Source organism: Panthera pardus, unplaced genomic scaffold (genome assembly GCF_024362965.1).
Source record: "Panthera pardus isolate Hobbes unplaced genomic scaffold, ASM2436296v1 HiC_scaffold_10, whole genome shotgun sequence".
In the NCBI taxonomy this organism is placed as follows: domain Eukaryota; kingdom Metazoa; phylum Chordata; class Mammalia; order Carnivora; family Felidae; genus Panthera; species Panthera pardus.
Genome location: NW_026526655.1, coordinates 2,888,383 through 2,905,582, shown reverse-complemented (window position 1 = coordinate 2,905,582; position 17,200 = coordinate 2,888,383). Strand labels below are relative to the sequence as shown.

Here is a 17,200-nt window from a genome sequence, read left to right as displayed (position 1 = left end):
CTTCTGGCCTTCAGATGACCACAGACGCCCCAGCCAACATCTTGCCTTTATCTTCAGGAGAGACGGAGCCAGAGCTTCCCCGCCAGCTGCTTTTGAATTCCCAGCCCAAAGAAACAGTGGGAGATCATTAGTGTTTACTGTTTTAGGACACTAAGTTTTGGGGTCATCTGACACGAAGCAGTAGGCAGCCGATACTGTGGCGTGTGAAAGGAACACGTGAGGGAAGCCAGAAGCAGCCACGTGTCTATCCAAGAGGAGGGGGTTCCAGGCAGAGGGAAGGGCAGGTGCAAAGGCCCGGTGGCAGGAGCCTGCCTGCTGCGTTCGGGGGCAGGCGAGAGGCCCATGTGGTGCAGAGAGTGAGGGAGGAGAAACCAAGAGATGTCAGATTTTTATGGCTCTGCAGCACTGGGACTGAGACGGGGCCCCGTTGACAGGGATGTGACTGTCGGGGACCGGGGGAGCCACACGAGGCAGGGAGGCTACTAGGAAGATCCAGCTGAAGAAGCATCGTGCCTGGACCAGGGGGTGACGCTGGAGGTGATGGGGAGTGGCCGGTTCCCATCCTGAAGGTGGAGGACAGGGCTGGCCACGGGTTCAGCTACGGAAGGACACCGAGCCCCCGAAATGAGTGGCTGCGGGGGACCCGGGGCTCAGGAGGGAGCGGGGAGCAGGGATGGGCACGCAGGTATGTCTCCGGGAGCCGCGGGAGGGGGCGCGTGGCCTTGTGGGAGCGCTGTTCCCATGGCCATTTAATGGTCCACAGGGGCAGTGAGGGTTTCTGGTAGGAGCAGAGCTTCCTGTTTCCTGTTTTGTTTCGTTTTTAATGGAAAACAGAATTGAAAGAAAGAAAAAACATTCCAATTTCAGCATTGGATCTCGAGACCGAACCTTCAGAAGGCCTTTTCGGGAGCAATGCGGCAGAGCCGTTACAAGAAGGTTCCTCAGACTAACGGTATCGTGGTGTCTTTCGTTGTCGTTAGTGAACGCTCTCAAATTCTAGGAGTTTTAAGTTTACAGAACACTGGCAAAGACAGTACGGAGCGGCCCCCTCGCAGTGCCCTTTAATGCGACGTCAGAAACTACGCGCTGTGACTTACGGTGACGTCCACGGCGGGGGGCAGGCGGCCCTCCCGCAGCCAGGGGTGTGCATCCTGCAGCTCCCGCGTCTGGCCCTCCGTGAACTTGGGCTGGGACTTCAGCAGCGGCTCCAACTTCTCCCTATCCTCCTTCAAGACGGTCTCCAAATTCCTTCAGAGAACATGCAGTTAGGCAATTCAGAATGTCTTAGTAAGGGATTTTCGTGGTTTTCTCTTTTACACGCTCATTTTCTGTCGACTCTTTCCATATTAGTATAATTTCTGGTGATTTTGTTTCATGCAAATTTCCTTTTTGTTTAAAATAAATTACCCTATTTAAGATAACTTAATCTCCCTAGTAAATAATCCATAGTTTTCCTACTAAAATGATAACCTGAGTAACAATTTTGATTTTATTATTGTTATTATTATTATGATTTTTGAGAGAAAAAGAGAGCATGAGTAGGGGAGAGGAGCAGAGGGTGGGAGAGAGAATCGTAAGCAGGTTCCACGCCAAGCGTGGAGCCCCATGTGGGGCTCGAACCCATGAGCCGTGAGATCATGACCTGGGCCAGAATCAAGAGTCAGATGCATAACTGACTGAGCCACCCAGGCGCCCTGGTTTTATTTTGAATTAGACACGGGAGCTGGTTACCTGCACAAGCTGATCAGCTGGAGACTCTTGCCATTAAGGCGGTTGGCGGAATAACTCCTTTGCCTCCTGCAAACCCTGACATTGCCCCGGCGATAGAGCCCCAGTGACCCCCCTACAGAGGCCGGGCTGTTCTGAGCCTCAGGGTTAATCCTTCTTTCCCCAGCTTCCCCCACCCTGGGGCTCCGCGGGGGCAGGGACCATGACGGTTCACTAGAACAGCCTGACAAGCAGTCACTGCGGTGGCCCAGTTCCAGTCACCGCAGAGCAGCCGGTGGCCGAGGGCTGCTCACCTACCTCGACCTTGGCTTCGGCATCTCTAAGACAGACACACCCCATCCACCCCACAGGGTTGCTGGGCGACAGAGAAGGGAGACAGACGTTGGCACAAATGCTTCGTGAGCATTGAGTGCGACGCCCAGGAGGGTGGCCGGGAGCCCATCTTCCTCACAGCCCACGGGAGGTCACTCTGCAGGGCTCCGGGGCACACTGTCCACACAGATGGCTCTCTGTGGGACCACAGAGCCACCCGGAGTGACCCCGCTTCTCTGTCTGCTGCACTCAACTCAATCTGAGATGAGGCTTCAGAGGGAAGTCCCCCCGACTGGGTGGGGGATCCCACGTCCCTAGGAGAAGGTCGAGTGGTTACCGGGAAGGCATCTGGTACGTCATCATGATGCTGTCATCTGCGTTGGCCATCAGCAGCCAGACGGGGTCCTGGAGGACGTACTTGATGAAGTGCTTGCTTTCTTCCACGTCCGCCTTCACTTCTGCTTTGTGATTATTCTCCGAAGACTCCACGCTCCCGAAATACTTGCTGGTATGGCTCGTGTCACTACTGCCTTTAAAAACACAAAACGTGGCAAGTCAAAGCTTTCGACACAACGTTAAACCTCGTGTGACCCACGTGTACAAGGCGACGGCAATTTTGGGGAGCTGAAGAGTTTTACTTGGCGGTGAGTGCCCAGGTTGGTGGATGTTCCTCCCCCCCTTTTCAGTCCTCACATTATCTGGGGAATACCAGCTGGCACCATGGAGGCGATTCTTTCCCTCCAGGGCCAGCCCCGAGAAGTCCAGATGGGGCTAGGTCTTAGAAAGTGTGGTCTTCTTTCCAAGAGCTCCCTGCTCCTTGACGAGGCTAGGCCACAGAGAAGCTGGGTCGGGGATCGCTCTCCAGTGAGCCTCCCGTGGGGAGCGAGGCCAGAGAGCAAGGGGAAGGGAAACCCCATGGGGGGGAAGGGGGGGTCTCAGTTTGTGGAGTGAGCTCTGCCCCTTACGGAGTTCCACAGCACACCGGGCTCATCCTCGCCGCTCAGGCGTGCAGCCCACACCCCAGCTTCACATGAGGGGGGCTCCCTTGGCAGGGCGAACACCACCAGCCCTCCTAGCAGCCCAGAGAGCCGGAGGGACGGTCCTAAAGAGCCAGCAGGGGTGAGGCCTGCAATGCCAGGAGAGTGTAAAGCAAACAGGTGCAGGGCATGCCCACGGGCAGAGCTGGGGCAGGAGCAAGGGGCACGTGCCTGCGGGTGTGAACTGCCATGGGCTCTGGGCAGCCGCTCGGAGGGCCAGCTGGATGCCTGTCGGGACCTGGTCCGCACCCGCTACCGTGGCCTGAGGTCGGGAAAAGCTGAGGATGCCCTCAGGTACATCAAGAGACCATCTTCCAAAAAAGCCCTGAATTGAGGCAACTAAAACACGTCCACTCCCGCGGGACTCGGGTGCTCCCAGGTCACCGACGTACCTGCTCCGCTGCCAGACGTATCGCAGCCCAGCGAGCTGGAGCCCAGGGAATCGGAGGCCCCGCTCCCAGACAGGGCCGACCCGGTGGCCGAGCACAGGTCTTCGTGCAGCAAGAGGTCAAGCAGGCCGCTGGACGTGGAGAGGGCATCGCTGTTTGGCGCGTCTGTGGGCTCCTCGCGCTTCAGGAACAGGGAGAAGATGGCGCGGTCAGGATGGACCGGGTGGGGCTGGGGAGCTGCAGGGCACTGTGTACACAGGCCAACCAGGGACACCAGGGACGCGGCAGAGCGGGGTCCCCAGATCGCTGGCCCTTCCTTCACATGCCAACGAAGAAGGCCCAGTGAATGCGTCCCGCGGTTACTGGGACTACAGCAGCATGCTCGCCAGTGGTCTATGAATGCCGTCTAATCAACCTTAGTTTGGGGACAGTCACACCAAAGACAGCAGTTCCAGGATCCTTGAGGGAAAAGCTCCCGCTTGGCCTTCCACCAGTGCAGACTGGGGAGCGGGGAACTGCCTCAGCAGCACCGGGTGGCTGCTCCTCGCCATGGGTGGGGCTCTGGCCTGGGGGGCGGGGCCTTGGGACCGAGGGAGAGGCGTGGCCTGGCAGCAGCCGGACCCTTCCGTCCTCAGAACCAGAACAGGAGGCCAGGACCCCAGAAACAGGAATTGGGAGGGCAGGGACGCACTGGGCAAGTTAGTCTGTGTTCATGAGGTTGTGCGTCCTCCTCCGGGGGCCCCGTGCAGCTCCCCCTCGGGGCGCCGGTGGACTGCACGGCCTCGCTAACACTGCCACACGCCTAAGCTCATTCAGAACACAGAAGCGGTTCTTTGGAGACACAATTGCAATTTCATTAATCGAGTAAGAACGGCACACTGGCGTCCCTTAGGACTTGGGAGGAAGGGAACTGACCGCCTGGTTCCAGAGCTCTGTCCTCCGCCTCTACGTCCACCCAGGGTGCCTCCGCTGCCAGCTTCCCCCCCGACGAGCCTTCATTCTGGCAGTTAGGCTGACTGTGCTTTATCATCGGACTTTGGTTTAGAATCTCCAGGTGGCTCGTAGCCAGGCATGAAGTCACATGCGGCTATTCGGACCCTGCCTGTGCCGTCCATCAATCCAGCCTCCTTCATTGGGATCCCCAAACAATGAAGAGCTCCCACCGCTCTACTCTGATAGGGTCGCTTAACCGGAAGACGTTAATTTCTAGCATGAGTATTTGTGTCAAAACAAAGAGTTTGGCAGAAGCCACGGTGTCTAACCACTCCCATCTGGGAGGACACGGGCTTGCCCCACCCCTGCCGTGCTGCGTGTGGCGCCCGCCTTAGAGAAGGAACATTGGGGGGGGGGGGGGTCCTTACAATTGGCGAAGGCTTTGGCTGCCGGTCCAAGGCCGTGCCAGGTTTGCAGTCTGGCCCTGCCCCCGTGGTCTCCGAGGACCCTGCCGTTGTTGCGGCCACGGCGCTGCCCTCGGGGGCCTCCTCCAGCTGTAGCAGGTTGAGCTGCAGAGGTGAGCTGCCCCGGGATTCGAAGAGCGGAGGGGAGGCTCTGCCCGTGGGCCCAGAGGCGGACGGCAGGGAGGCTGGGGTGGCTGCACGAGATGCCGGTGGCCCACACTCTGCCCGAGGACACGTGCACGGCTGTTTGGGGGATGAGGTCCGACCAGGGAGCTCAGGTTGGGAGGCAGGGATCATCTTGGGCAGGAAGTTAGGCTGGCCTGGGAAGAAGGCCTGGGGCAGGCCGGGGGTCATCGTAGGGAAGGAATAGTTGGGTAACACCAGTGCCATGACAGGGGCCAAGGGGACAGTGAACGGCGGGTGCTGAGTGTCCATGGGCACGGTGGGCACCGCGAAGCCGGCATGGGGAGCCACGGGTGTGGCTGCCACCGGCCCCGGCGTGGGCATGAGTCCTGGGGCTGGAAACACCGGCAGGGAGTAAGCTGGCATGGAGTCAGGGAAGGGCGTCGAGGGGCGGCTGGACTGGGATGTGTCCGACGGCGACCAGGCCGTGGCGTTCAGGCCCACCAGTGGGGGCCGGTGGGGCGCCAGCCCCCTAGACCCGGTGCTCTCGGAGGAATCTCGAGGCTTGGCCCGTTTGGACTTCAGTTTTCTGTTCTTCCCGTTTTTTTTCCAAGATGAGTCTATTCCAGAGGCATTTCTTAGTCCAGGGGTGGCTAAAATAATGGAAAAAAAAAAAAAAAACTCACCAGAGTTAAGATGTAAGTGTTTATGTGACTCTTCTGTGTTGGTTTTTGGAGACTTGTAGAAGTTTAGAAACGTGAGGGCACCTCCTAGTTCAGCAGTCTGGGGTTTCCAAATGTCAGCCTGGGGCCCACTGGGGCCTCCGTAAAGGTGTCCCCTGACCCTTGGTGAAGTGAAATAATCAGGGCAAAATACTCATGAAACCAGAGTCAACCAATTTAAGACTGCCCTTAACTACAAGATCACATGCCTGTTTCCTTCTGCTATTAAAAAGTCCCTTCTTTTGCAAAATCATAGTGATGAAAAGTAGTATTCAGAAGGTTTTATTTGGGCCAAAAGAAGTAAAAAGGCTGATGAATCTATGCTGTTCCCTGACACTGGTCTGTGAAACCTGAAGGATAGACCCACTGATCTCATCAAACCTTATTTTTGAATTTTACAAGTGTTATCACTACTGTTCCTTAAAACAAGAGATTTCCTGCTTCACCTGTCAAAGCCCGGACTGCACCTGAGTGGAGGTCTATCAGGCGACCAGTGCTGCAGAGATGATGCCTTCTTTAGAAGGTGGGAGGTCTGTGCTGGTAACCGGAGGACCTTGGCACATCCCCACCCCACCCCGGGCCCCGACTGGTGCGCTAGCAGGACTTTGGGTCGGAGTGTCATGCCACGCCTGGGATGGGTCCCAGGAACCTCAGCGTCTCCTCTCGTGTCACCTAGGGTAATTTGGGACTTTTGCAGCGGGTATGCGGGGACACCTGTGCCAGGGTGTGGTCCACACCTTTGCTCCATGCTGAAGACAAACCAGCCAGTCTAAGGCAAAGTGGTAAGTGGGCAGAGGTTTTGGGATTCAGACTCTGTTTGATGTTCTTCCTATAGGAAATCTGTCCCCTGGTGGGACTAGTGGCTGAAGCACTGGGCTCCTGGGATAGCACATCAGGGTCTAGACAGGGCTGCTGTGGACAGCCGTATAGTCTGTGCACTGCAAAAACTGGGCCAAGCGGGCAAGAGGGAGCTGGAACTCCGCACCAAGCCAGGCCCTCAGGGTGGGTCTGCCCACAGTGGGAGGTGACACCTTCTTCTCATTTCCACAGAGATTCTCTATGGCCTGGCAGTCACCCTGAGTCTGGGGAAGAAGGAGAAAAGGAACAGAGTAGAAGAGACACGATTCTAGACAGCATCAGCTACTTTACTTCTTATACATTCACCCTGGCGTGTCTGCCTAGAGATGGTGGGAGCTGGGAGCTTGTGGTGCACGTCTCCTGGGCCCACTAGCTCTGATCCCTGTGTCTGGCCCGGGGGGCCCAGGGAAAGCGTGGTGTCTCTGATCAGTCCAGCCCTGTCTATCTGACTTCCCCCCACGCCTTTCAACCAGCCGCTGGCTCTCAACCCAAAAGGCAGCTTTCTGCACAACCAGGGGCTGTCCTCCGGCCCTGAGGCCAGACCAGCCAGGAGGGCACGTCTCCCGAGGAGAATGGATGTCAGCCGGGGCTCCTCCCCGCTCACGAGCCTGACACCGAATGCCCCGTCAGTACTGCGGACAGATGGGGTCCCCTGCCCCTCACAGCCACCCAGTGAGAACGTCTGACGTGGCATCCCTGCAACGGCCCCATCCCATGTTCCACGGGGGCCAGCCTGGCGCTGTCGCCGCTCTCGATGGCACTGTGCCCTTGGGGACCCGAGAGGACACCTGTTTCTACCGCAAGAGACTGCATTGCCTCCAAGTTCCAACACGTATCTCACAAACGCGGGGGTCCCAAACTGGGGGCATTTCGCGCTTCGAAAGAAGCACTGGACCCCATTCCACCAAGAGTATGAAGCTTTTAGAAATCCGCCTCTAGGTCAGGTATCGCCACTTACTTCTTTCGCTCAGCTGCCCCCTGGATTTTTCTTGTAAGTAATAATGGCAGCGAGACTGGAAGACGTGGAGTTTCCGCATCTCCTTGAACTTGAGCAGGAAGCTCTGCTCCTCCTTCTGGGTGTGGGCGGCCAGCACTTCCTTGGTGAGGCCCAGCGTCCGGAGGGGGTCCTTCTCCGCGCCCAGGCCGCAGGGCCGGCCATCCAGGGACTCGGGCCCGCTCGCAGCATCTTCCACCAGCTCTGTAACACGAGACGGCACCTCCGGTGTGCGAGGGCCCCGGGGGCTAAAACAATGGATAACCCACCCCGCATCTCTGAAGAAGAGAAATCCTTCGTGAAGCTGAGATCCACGGTGAGCTCACTTAGCGCCCTGAGAAGGCTAACAACGCAAGACGCAAGTCCATGACGGAAGTCTCATTGCCTGGGGCGGCTCCAGGAGCAGACTTCTAAGCAAAGTGAAACGTGGGGCATCTCGGGGCTCAGCTCAACGTTGGAGACGCTCCTAGTCCCTAGCATTTAGAGCACCACAGACAGAGCTAGCGCATGACCCCTATCCTGGTTCAGGCGTGACAGCCGTGACGGGACAGGGGCAGGTGGAACCCACTGACCGTCCGGAAAGAGGGGTTTGGACACCGACTCTCTTACCTGCACTGTTTCCTGTCTCTCTCTGCCCAGAAAAGAACAATTTTGGGTTTCATTTCACTCATGGGTGTTCTAAAGAAGCTAACTCAGTGCTGTACGACTTGTGCTGGCTCCTGTCCTCAAACAGGGGAGGGGGTGGGGACCGGAGGATCCCTACTCAGTCCCCCTGCCTCCCCCCTGCCCCCCACAGGCCCAGGCTGAGAACCACCTCAGCGTCTTCCCTGTTCATGCCTGAACAGACACCTGCCACCAGGTGGTGCCAGAGAGCAACGGGGACTCGGACAGGCACAGGCGCCGTGTGCGCCACCCCCCCCCACCCTTAACCCCCCACCTGTTTTTCATGCTCCAGGATTTCCTGGGTCTCCGTTCCTGGGCAGTGCTAGGGTTCTTTTGCACTTGCACAAACTTAAAGAAAATTTTAGGAGGGCAGCCAAAAATTCAAATTTTTAGGGGCGCCTGAGTGGCTCAGCCAGTTGAATGTCTGGCTCTTGATTTCGGCTCGGGTCATGATCCCAGGGTCTTAAGATTGAGCCCGTGGTCAGGTTCCATCCTCGCTGAGCATGAAGCCTGCTTAGGATTCTCTCTCTCTCTCTCTCTCTCTCTCTCTCTCTCTGCCCCTCCCCTGCTCACACTCACTCTCTCAGAATAAACGTTAAAAAAATAATTAAAACTTTTTTAATTAAAAAAACCCAATTTTTACCGTTAAAGTCAGAGAACCCTCGGCATCGTCCGAGAACCAAGAAGCATACCTAGCTCCGGCTGTGGCTTCTTGTCGCCCACGTGGACGATGGTGCTGCTGTAGCTGCACTGGCTGCTGAGGGACACCACGCTCTCCGCCTTGCCGGGCAGCGTCAGCGAGGTCAAGTGCGCGCTGACCTCCGCGTGGCTGTTCACCTCGGAGGGTGAGGCCGTCTCTTTGTGAGGCAGAAAGGACACAGACACAAACGTGCAATAAAAGCAGACCGTTCAGATAAGAACCAGCACTGTCTGTGTGACGCAGCAACACCCACGGGCCCACCTGGTCTGCACACGCCCGGCAGGTGACGGTCTGTCGGCAGGTATTTATTCCCGGGGCGAGAAGAGGAAATTCTGAAGTGGGCGGAATCACACCTCTCCCGTCCCGAGTCCTCTAAAAGGGGGCGGGCGGCCGGGCAGCCGCAGGTCCTCTGGGTCAGGGGCCTCTGCCCGGACCCCCTCCGCGGGCCGAGAGAGAGGCCGCACAGGCAGCCAGGGGCCCACCCTCTGCTGAGCGCTCTGCCCGCAGCCCGGGCACAGACAGTCCCTCACAGTGTGACTGCCCAGCTCGTGCTCTTTCAGCAACGGGACACCTGGTTTCTGGCTCTCAGAATGACCACCGGCAACACTCACAGGGTCTGAGGGGCCTGGGACTTAACCTGGCTTGTAGGGCTGCAGCAACGTTCAGAGGCCGGTGCTCTGCTGAGACACCATGTTGCCCAAGAACGACCGTGTGACGTGCCCCCGGTCCTCCCGCTCCAGCAGCCCCGACAGGACCCTCGTCTCGAAGTCTCAGATCACCTTTACGTCTAGCTTGTGAGACGGCTGCTAACTTTGGAGCTACTTTGGCTATTGAAGAAACAGCCTCCACCCACAGACTGTGTCCTTGAAGCCCTCAGACTTGCCCTGGGAGGGAGGGGGGCTCCAGGCCTTCCGGGACACCTGATCCCACAGCGGGCATCCAAGTTACCACACCCCCCGCAGCTCGAACGGGCAAGACACCTGTGCCATGCGGCCCGAGACCGGCCACCGCCTTCCGCTTATCGCCGGCCTTCTGCGTCGCCACGTTCGCCGGGAACTCACACTTCCTCTTGAGAGTAGCGGCCTCACTGCAGCTCTCCAGGTACCTGCACGGGGGGCCGGGAAGGGCTTCATGTGACACGGGAGCCCCCAGAGTGCACGAACGACAGAGGGGGGGGCCGAAAGGGGCCGCACCTGATGACGCCGTCCAGGCAGCTGATCTGCTGGTAGGAGCCAGCGGGCGGGCTCTTGCCACCCAGCTCCTCGGGGAAGCCGCCCGGGGGCAGGCTGGCGCCCGAGCTGTCCTTTTCCACGGGGACAGCTTTCATCTGAGCACAGGAACTACTCTGTATCTCTGAAAGAAGGACCAGATAGCTCAGTTAATACCTGCTTCCCCCAAACAGTATTCTGTATGTTTACAAAGTCTCTTAATTCTGCCTACAAATGAGGCTCGGGGCTCAGAATATGATCCACAGACACAGAAATCCAGGGACAGCCAGATATTCAGGCAGCTCTGTGGGGGCAAGTGTCACTGTGCCACCCACAGAGGGAACCTAGAGGGAGCTGTCACCAGGGCCAAGGCCTGCTTCTCTCTGGGGCTCGGCGGCCCTCGGCCCGGGCTATCCCCAGGGTCAGGGACTCAGCAGTGGGGAAGGCCAGTTCTTACTTAAAGTCCTGAAGCTTCTAGGGCCAATTAGATTGCAGACGCTTTTTAGTTGCTCAATATCATTCCCTGTCTCTGGGAGGGTCAGTCCTTCCAAATATGACCCAGTGGGTGATAACAGTCGTAATGGTCTCCAGTGCGGCTTGCTGTGGACGTTTCTCGCCCTCACCACGCGCACCAAACCGCGTTCCCCTAAGGGCCCTCACGGGCAGAGCCACGCCCTGCCCTCTGTTGTGTCCCCAACACCCAGCACAGACCGCAGCATGCAGTCTGTCCGCTGGGGGCAAAGTGCACACCCACACGTCCCGAAGGCCAAAAATCCTGGCGAAGACCAGGTGTGGGCAGCCCAGGGAGGCTTCCTGGAGGAGGCGAGCCCTGAGTGCAAGGGAAGAGCAAGAACCCACGACGGGGAGAGGAGTGCGGTGCATGTGTGTGCGTGTGCACGTACGTGCAGAGGAACAGCATGAGCCCAGGCACGAGGGCGCGGGGACACAACCTGGTGGGGCGGGCTCAGGCGGCGAGGGGGTGCGCGGGCAGCTCCCTGGGCCACTGGCTCCCCGTGAGAGGGAGGCCTTTGACCAAAGCTGGCGCTGTCCACTTCAGACACCGCGTTCACGGGTGTGAGCGCTGTGGGCTGGCCGGGCAGCCCGAGGGGGGCGAGGGCACCTGCTCACGTCGTTGGAAGCGCCGACCCCACGGCCAGTACGCAGAGCTAGAACGGGGCGACGGGGCAGAAACGCACGCCTTGGCCACATCCCAACAGGCCTGCGGGGAGCCAGGTGACCACATAACAGCCGGGGTCGGCGAAACTGAATGAGTGAAGGCCCACGCTGGCGGCACGCCACCGAGCGGGGCTGCCCAATGGGGAGGGGAGGCAGCACGCTGGAAGGGTAAATCCCTGCCACCTGGAGTTAACGTTAAACCAGGTTCCTCTTTCCGCCTCCCGCACTTAGAGTTTTGCCAGGGAGAGGCACCTGGGTGGCTCAGTTTAAGCGTGTGAATGCGGCTCAGGTCATGATCTCACAGCTCGTGGGTTCGAGCCCCGCGTCGGGCTCCGTGCTGACAGCTCGGAGCCTGGAGCCCGCTTCGGATTCTGTGTCTCCCTCTCTCTCTGCACCCCTGCCCTCTGCTCACGCTCTGTCTCTCTCCCTCTCTCAAAAATAAAATAAACATTAAAAAAAAAAAAGGTTTTACGAAGGAAACAGAGAATAATGCTCTACCTGTAGCACGTTTTTCCTTTTGTTCTCCAGAGTCACCAGGATAAGGACTTTTGCTTTTGACCCTGCCGTTAGCATTTTTACAAATTTCCTTGAGGAAAAACACAAGAACGCGTCACTCCCTCGAGGGGACCCTCTGGCATCGCAGCCTGTCCCCCATGGTGAGGTCAGAGAAGAGCTGACAACTCCCAGCAACGCAGAAGTAAGTTCTGAACGAGAAATCAGAGTGTGGCCGAGCTAGAGAAAACGAGCTTGATGGTCCCAAGAACACAAATCAAGGGACCCGGCAGGTTACGGTTTTGTTGTGTCTTCACTTCTGCTTGATTCGCCTGCTTTAAGGGATTTTCACCCAGACTTGAGCCACAGCTCTTGGACGCTTCCCCCCTTAGAGACTCGAGAGTGAGTCCAGAGCGAGCAGGTTCAGAGGGCAGGTGGCCGGGGCTGTGTGGGCTCCAGGGCTGCCGCGGGTCAGTCTACCCGGAGAGGGAGGGACACGGTGGATAGGGACTTACGGTCCGCCTCCGGCGGGAGTGCTTGTGGCCGTTGCTGTCGCTGGAGGACGTCTGGCTCATAAGGGGCTCGTGGGACCCGTTGCTACCCAGGCTCCCGTAGCCGCTGGAGCCGCTGTGGGGGACGGGCTGGGGAGACAGCAGACAGGAAGGCCTTGGATGTGGCTGGGGGACATGGCTGGCACTGCGGGTTCGGTGCCCCCCAACACGGCCGTCTCGCAGAGGCTGTGACCTGCCCTGGGGAGCAGGGCAAGGACAAGGTGGGGGCTGGGCTGCAACCCCGGGTCAGGCTGCGGGATGCATCCCCCGATCCCAGTCGCACACACTCCCTGAAAGAGGGACCATTCGACCCTGTCCCTCAGCTCCCTCATGGGCCAGTCTGGTTTCTACCCAGGGGTTTTAGGAACAAGAAGGGGCGTGCTGTGGTGTCGCCGCGGTCTGAGGAGACGGACAGGCAGAAGCTGCCTGGCTGGGGGGACTGGTGGCCACGCTAAGTTTTCTCGAGTGCTGCGTCTGTCCCCAGAACACGCAGAAGGCATTCTCTGGTCCCCCGGGGCCCAGCAGGTGACCCGCTCTCACCCGGTGCACCGGTGGGGGGCCATGCGTGGGCTAGCACCAGGGCCTGCGGGCGGACTCGGGGGCTGGGTGCCATCCTTCAGTGGCTGGCCCCGGGCTGCCGTTCAGGCACAGACGCCCCAACATGTACGGCTGGGGCTGCCCCCAACGGTGCAAACAGCAGGCGTGCCCAACTGTCCGGGGCCCAGACCAGGGGCACCGGGGCGCAGGGGGGAGCCGGATGCGGGGAGACGAGCCCGAGAGGGAGGGAGGGAGGGGCACCCTGGGTCTCCGAGCAGCCCTGGGCCACTTCCACAGGGGGACAGGAGGGCGCGCAGGCAATGCACCCACCTGTAGCAGCAGCCGGTGTATCTGCTCCGTGAGCTCCTGATCGCTGGGGTGGAGGCCCTTCTCCTCCACACACGACGGAGCCGAGAACACGTCTTCGTTCAAAGGGCCCCTGTGCCGCGTGAATCTGTCTGTTAGTTGGGCCCCATGCCGCACACCCCTGCCAGGCTTGCCTCCTCCCTGCAGACCCGTGGGCTGCCACCTGCCCACTCACGACCTCCTCCTTTCCACTCGCTGCTCTGCCTGCGTGAGGTGTCCCCCTACCCCCCCGCCCCAGGAGCAAGGCGTGTGGCAGAAGGTGACTTGGGTCCTGGTCACCCGGTCCCGCCCCACGCGGTGTGCTGGTGGGGGAGCCAGGGTCCCCGGGCCGCGCCGTGCACTGAGAGCACTCACACCCTGACTCTGTGTCTCCCGATGATGAAGGAGATTTTTCTGCTCCACGGGTTGATGAAGCTGGACCAGCTGGTGTCCAGGGTGACGTATTCGCCGTTCCGGGCGCGGAACCGGATGGGAGAAGAGTCGAAGGGCTGTCCACCGGACTGCACGACTGGGGGAGGGGAAGGGTGCGGGCGTGAGGACGAGAGGCTGGCGCTCTCGGGAAGAGGGGAGGGAGAGGCGCTCCGTTCTGGAGTCACCTCGAAACTTGAGAGATGCCAACCTCCCCAACGCTACCGCTGTCGGCGCCCCGCCCCGCTTTAAACTGCAACAACGGACCGTTGCCAAAAGCGCCACCACGCATTTCGGCACACGCGTCTGTAGCCTTGACCGGCCCCCAGGGGGGCGCTCAGCGTCCCCCGTGTCTGCGAGGCCTGGGCTCAGTGGGGACCCGTGTCATCCACTCCCCTGGCCTGGTCAGCACCGGTGTCGCCACAGCTGAACCCGCACCCCTCCCCCCACCCGCCAGGGAAGCCAACCGTAAAGGCAGGATGGCCACGGTTCAGGCTGTGGGCCACAGAGGCCCCACGAGAGATGAGCGCTCCTGACCCACGGGACTAGGGCTCGGGCACGGCCGGGGCACCCGTCACACACACTGGCGGCCGGCCTGACCCATCTAGGCTGGGTGCTGACAGCAGGATTTACTGTGAAAAGGGGACCTACTCTTTTTGTGGATGGTAAGCATCAAAGGCCGGTCGCTGGGGTGAAGCCGCACGAGCAAGGGGGTCTCGATCAGGTCCTGAGGTAGGTAGCCCAGGAGGGGGACCGCCCTGCAAAGCAAGCACACACACGGGGGTCCCTGTGCAGCCCCCCTTCCCCAGCCCCAGCCTCATGGCTGCGCTTTGGGACGCGGTCTGGAACACAGCCTCGAAGGGGGGGCCCTAGTTCATCTCTAAGGACCATCCTCCTCCTGGGGGGCAGGGAAGGGACAGACTCCAAATTCCCCAGAGAGCAAAGCTGGGGAACTGGGCTCACAGAGAACAGTCTTTCAGTTAATTGGCAAACAAAAGATGACAACATCCCCACAGGTCTGTGACGGGGAGCTAGGCCCTAGGAGGCCCAACGCATACAGGCCAAGTGCCCCAGCACGGGGCGGCGTCTTCACTCCTGAAAGAGTAAATCATGATAACGTTCTTGCTTTTTGTCTTTTAAGGTCTTTTCTTTCTTCATGTCATTTGTAAGTTTGGCCGGATGGGGCTGGGCATGGCTTCTTTTAAACAAGTTTTGCCTGCACGCCGGAAAACCCTGTTTGGCTCTTTTCCAGCTCAGGATGCTGTGCTTCGGTTACTTCGGCCGCCGTGTCTGGTTCTGAGAAGGTGCCACACAGGCGGGGGGCCTTCGCTCTGGGCCACCGGGCTTCCTCCTGCAGCTTTTAGGATGAGGTTTTGGGGTGACCGTCTCGGTGCCCGTTCTGCCCCCACGGCCAGCATTCTCTGCCCACGCAGCCACTGTTCCCTCTTCTGAGCCGCAGTTCAGCCTCCCCACCCTGGAGACCAGCCTTCTCGCATCGAACTGATGTTTCCCCAACCTCTTCCGAGCGGATGCCCTCACGCGAAAGGGCCTTCTCCAAGCCGTTAGAGCCACGCCTGCCTGTTCCCCTCGAATGGAGCTTTCTCGTGGGCCCCGCGTTAGGATTCGATCTTCTCCTCCTGGTCTGACACACACTCTCCAGGCTTCATGTTTTCATTTGATAGGATGTACAGAATGTTCCTGGTGCCCTTCCAGGTCAAGGTTTGGCCAGGGGAGAGGAGGAGGAGGAGGAAGGGGAAGAGGAGGAGGAAGAAGAGGGAGAGAGGGAGAAGAAAGAAGGGGAGGAGGAGAAGGGGGAGGAAGGAGGGAGAGGGTGGGGAGGAGCCCGGGCCACCGCCCAGGTGTCCTGTGCTCCGTGGGCTGGGCCGCCCGCCGGGCTCTGCTGAGGAAGGCCCTGTGCACCTGCTCACAACACCTGCACACGAGTGACAGCTGTGCTGGTTTGCAGGCAGGTGTTCTCAGACTCCTGGAAGAATAAAAATTATCCTGGGGCCGCTTTGTGAACGCAGCTCCCACGGCCCCCACGCCGAGCCCTGTTGGATGGGGCTGGGTGGGGCCCAGGAACCTGCGCCTTGAAGCCTTGTGTCTCTGGTGATTCTGCCACAGGGGGAGAGCAGAGCAGCCCTGAGCCGCCCAGAGCTGAAGGCTGACGGTTCCCTGGCCCTGCGTCCAGGCCGGGTACCTGGTGTCTCCAGGTCAGGCGCAGGCAGCGGGGTGGGCTTGATCCTCGACAGCATCTGTGGAGGTCGCCTGGGCCGACTGAGAAAGCCCGGGGTGCTTCTGGGTCCACTTCCTGTGGGTCTTCCGAGGGGGGCTCTTCCCCATCACTGCCGGCAGCCAGCAGGATCTTCTGTCTTTGTGCAGGAGGGGCCGGGGGGAGGCGCTCCGTGGGCTTCGGCCCCAAGTCAGCCAACCCAGAACCCTCTGAGAAGGGCAGGGCTCCCGACTCCCACAGGCACCATGTGTTCCGGCCACAGCACCTTGAGTGGGACACGGAGCGAAGCTCCGGGCAGGAACGGAGGTGACCGCCGGCCCCCCGCCCCACCGCAGGGATCAGGCTGTGACACACACGCTGGTGTGTGGGACACATTTCCGCTGGGATCCTGCCAATGGCGTCTCCGGCTCCAATCCTAACCCGAGCACGCCGTCCCTGGCCATGCCGTGCTTTAGTCGTGTGCGATTTTGAAATGAGTTTAAATAGGATAACGAAGATAGACTCCATTAGAACGATGATCAGCTCCCCAGAATGCTCCATTTACACAACGTTCCTATCTCGGGAGGTTGTTAGTGCAATTCCACAATCGTTTCATTGCCTACAGTTCAACATCTTTGCGGATTACCTTCTCAAACCAACATGCAGCCTTAACTTTAGCTGCATAGCGTTCATGCCCAAAACATAAAAATTGACTGGGCTGTGTTGAGCTGCTATTAAGTAACCACCAAGATAATGACGAAACGCTAAACATCACGTGGTCGAGTCTGCCGACACGAAGGGCGCGACAGTGATTCCAAGACATGCAAAGGGCACCGCGCCAGGCGGCTTACCTTTCGTCCACATCCTGGAACAAGCAATTTGGTGTATGCGTGGTCGTAAAGATTCTCTTTTCAGGAGGAATTCGAGGGGCTGAAAGAAGAGAATTTTACACAAGTTTCTGATTCTAATACACACTTAGTGCAGTTACATTATAGCTACCGGAAAACGCCGTGTCGATTCACAGGATGTGTGGCGGAGGAAGGAATTAAGGGGACTCTGAACCACAGCCTGTCACATAGGGAGCAGAGCAGACCCTACGCTAGATGACCGCCAGCCAGCCTCAACTCCTCTGTGGGCAGGTTCAGTCTAGAAGGCCAAGGACTGCCACACTAACAGAAGCACGTGCTGTCGCGTAGGCTTCTCTCAGCAAAATCGTGCCGGAAGGCCATATCCGTGATCTTTCAGATCCAACGAGGGTGAGCTCAACAAATTGTTTAAAAAAAAAAATGAGTTAAGTGCTTAGATTCAACATTCTCAGCAAATGTCA

At 59.0% G+C, this 17,200-nt stretch overlaps 1 protein-coding gene across 4 annotated transcripts in view; it reads right to left on the bottom strand.

Annotated features, from left to right (window-relative positions):
* The window catches only part of PER2 (period circadian regulator 2), a 39,431-nt gene that overhangs the window by 3,119 nt on the left and 19,112 nt on the right, over positions 1 to 17,200 (bottom strand). For all 4 annotated transcript variants that reach the window (XM_019445369.2, XM_019445370.2, XM_019445368.2 and 1 more), the window contains exons 9-22: positions 16,725 to 16,803; positions 14,313 to 14,419; positions 13,608 to 13,761; positions 13,218 to 13,326; positions 12,315 to 12,440; positions 11,806 to 11,893; positions 10,117 to 10,276; positions 9,904 to 10,028; positions 8,916 to 9,080; positions 7,525 to 7,764; positions 4,828 to 5,639; positions 3,470 to 3,647; positions 2,378 to 2,570; positions 1,098 to 1,248 (exon numbers count right to left, since the gene is read on the bottom strand). In XM_019445369.2, coding sequence (XP_019300914.2) covers positions 1,098 to 1,248; positions 2,378 to 2,570; positions 3,470 to 3,647; positions 4,828 to 5,639; positions 7,525 to 7,764; positions 8,916 to 9,080; positions 9,904 to 10,028; positions 10,117 to 10,276; positions 11,806 to 11,893; positions 12,315 to 12,440; positions 13,218 to 13,326; positions 13,608 to 13,761; positions 14,313 to 14,419; positions 16,725 to 16,803 — 2,687 coding nt within the window. The remainder of the gene's footprint in view (positions 1 to 1,097; positions 1,249 to 2,377; positions 2,571 to 3,469; positions 3,648 to 4,827; positions 5,640 to 7,524; positions 7,765 to 8,915; positions 9,081 to 9,903; positions 10,029 to 10,116; positions 10,277 to 11,805; positions 11,894 to 12,314; positions 12,441 to 13,217; positions 13,327 to 13,607; positions 13,762 to 14,312; positions 14,420 to 16,724; positions 16,804 to 17,200) is intronic.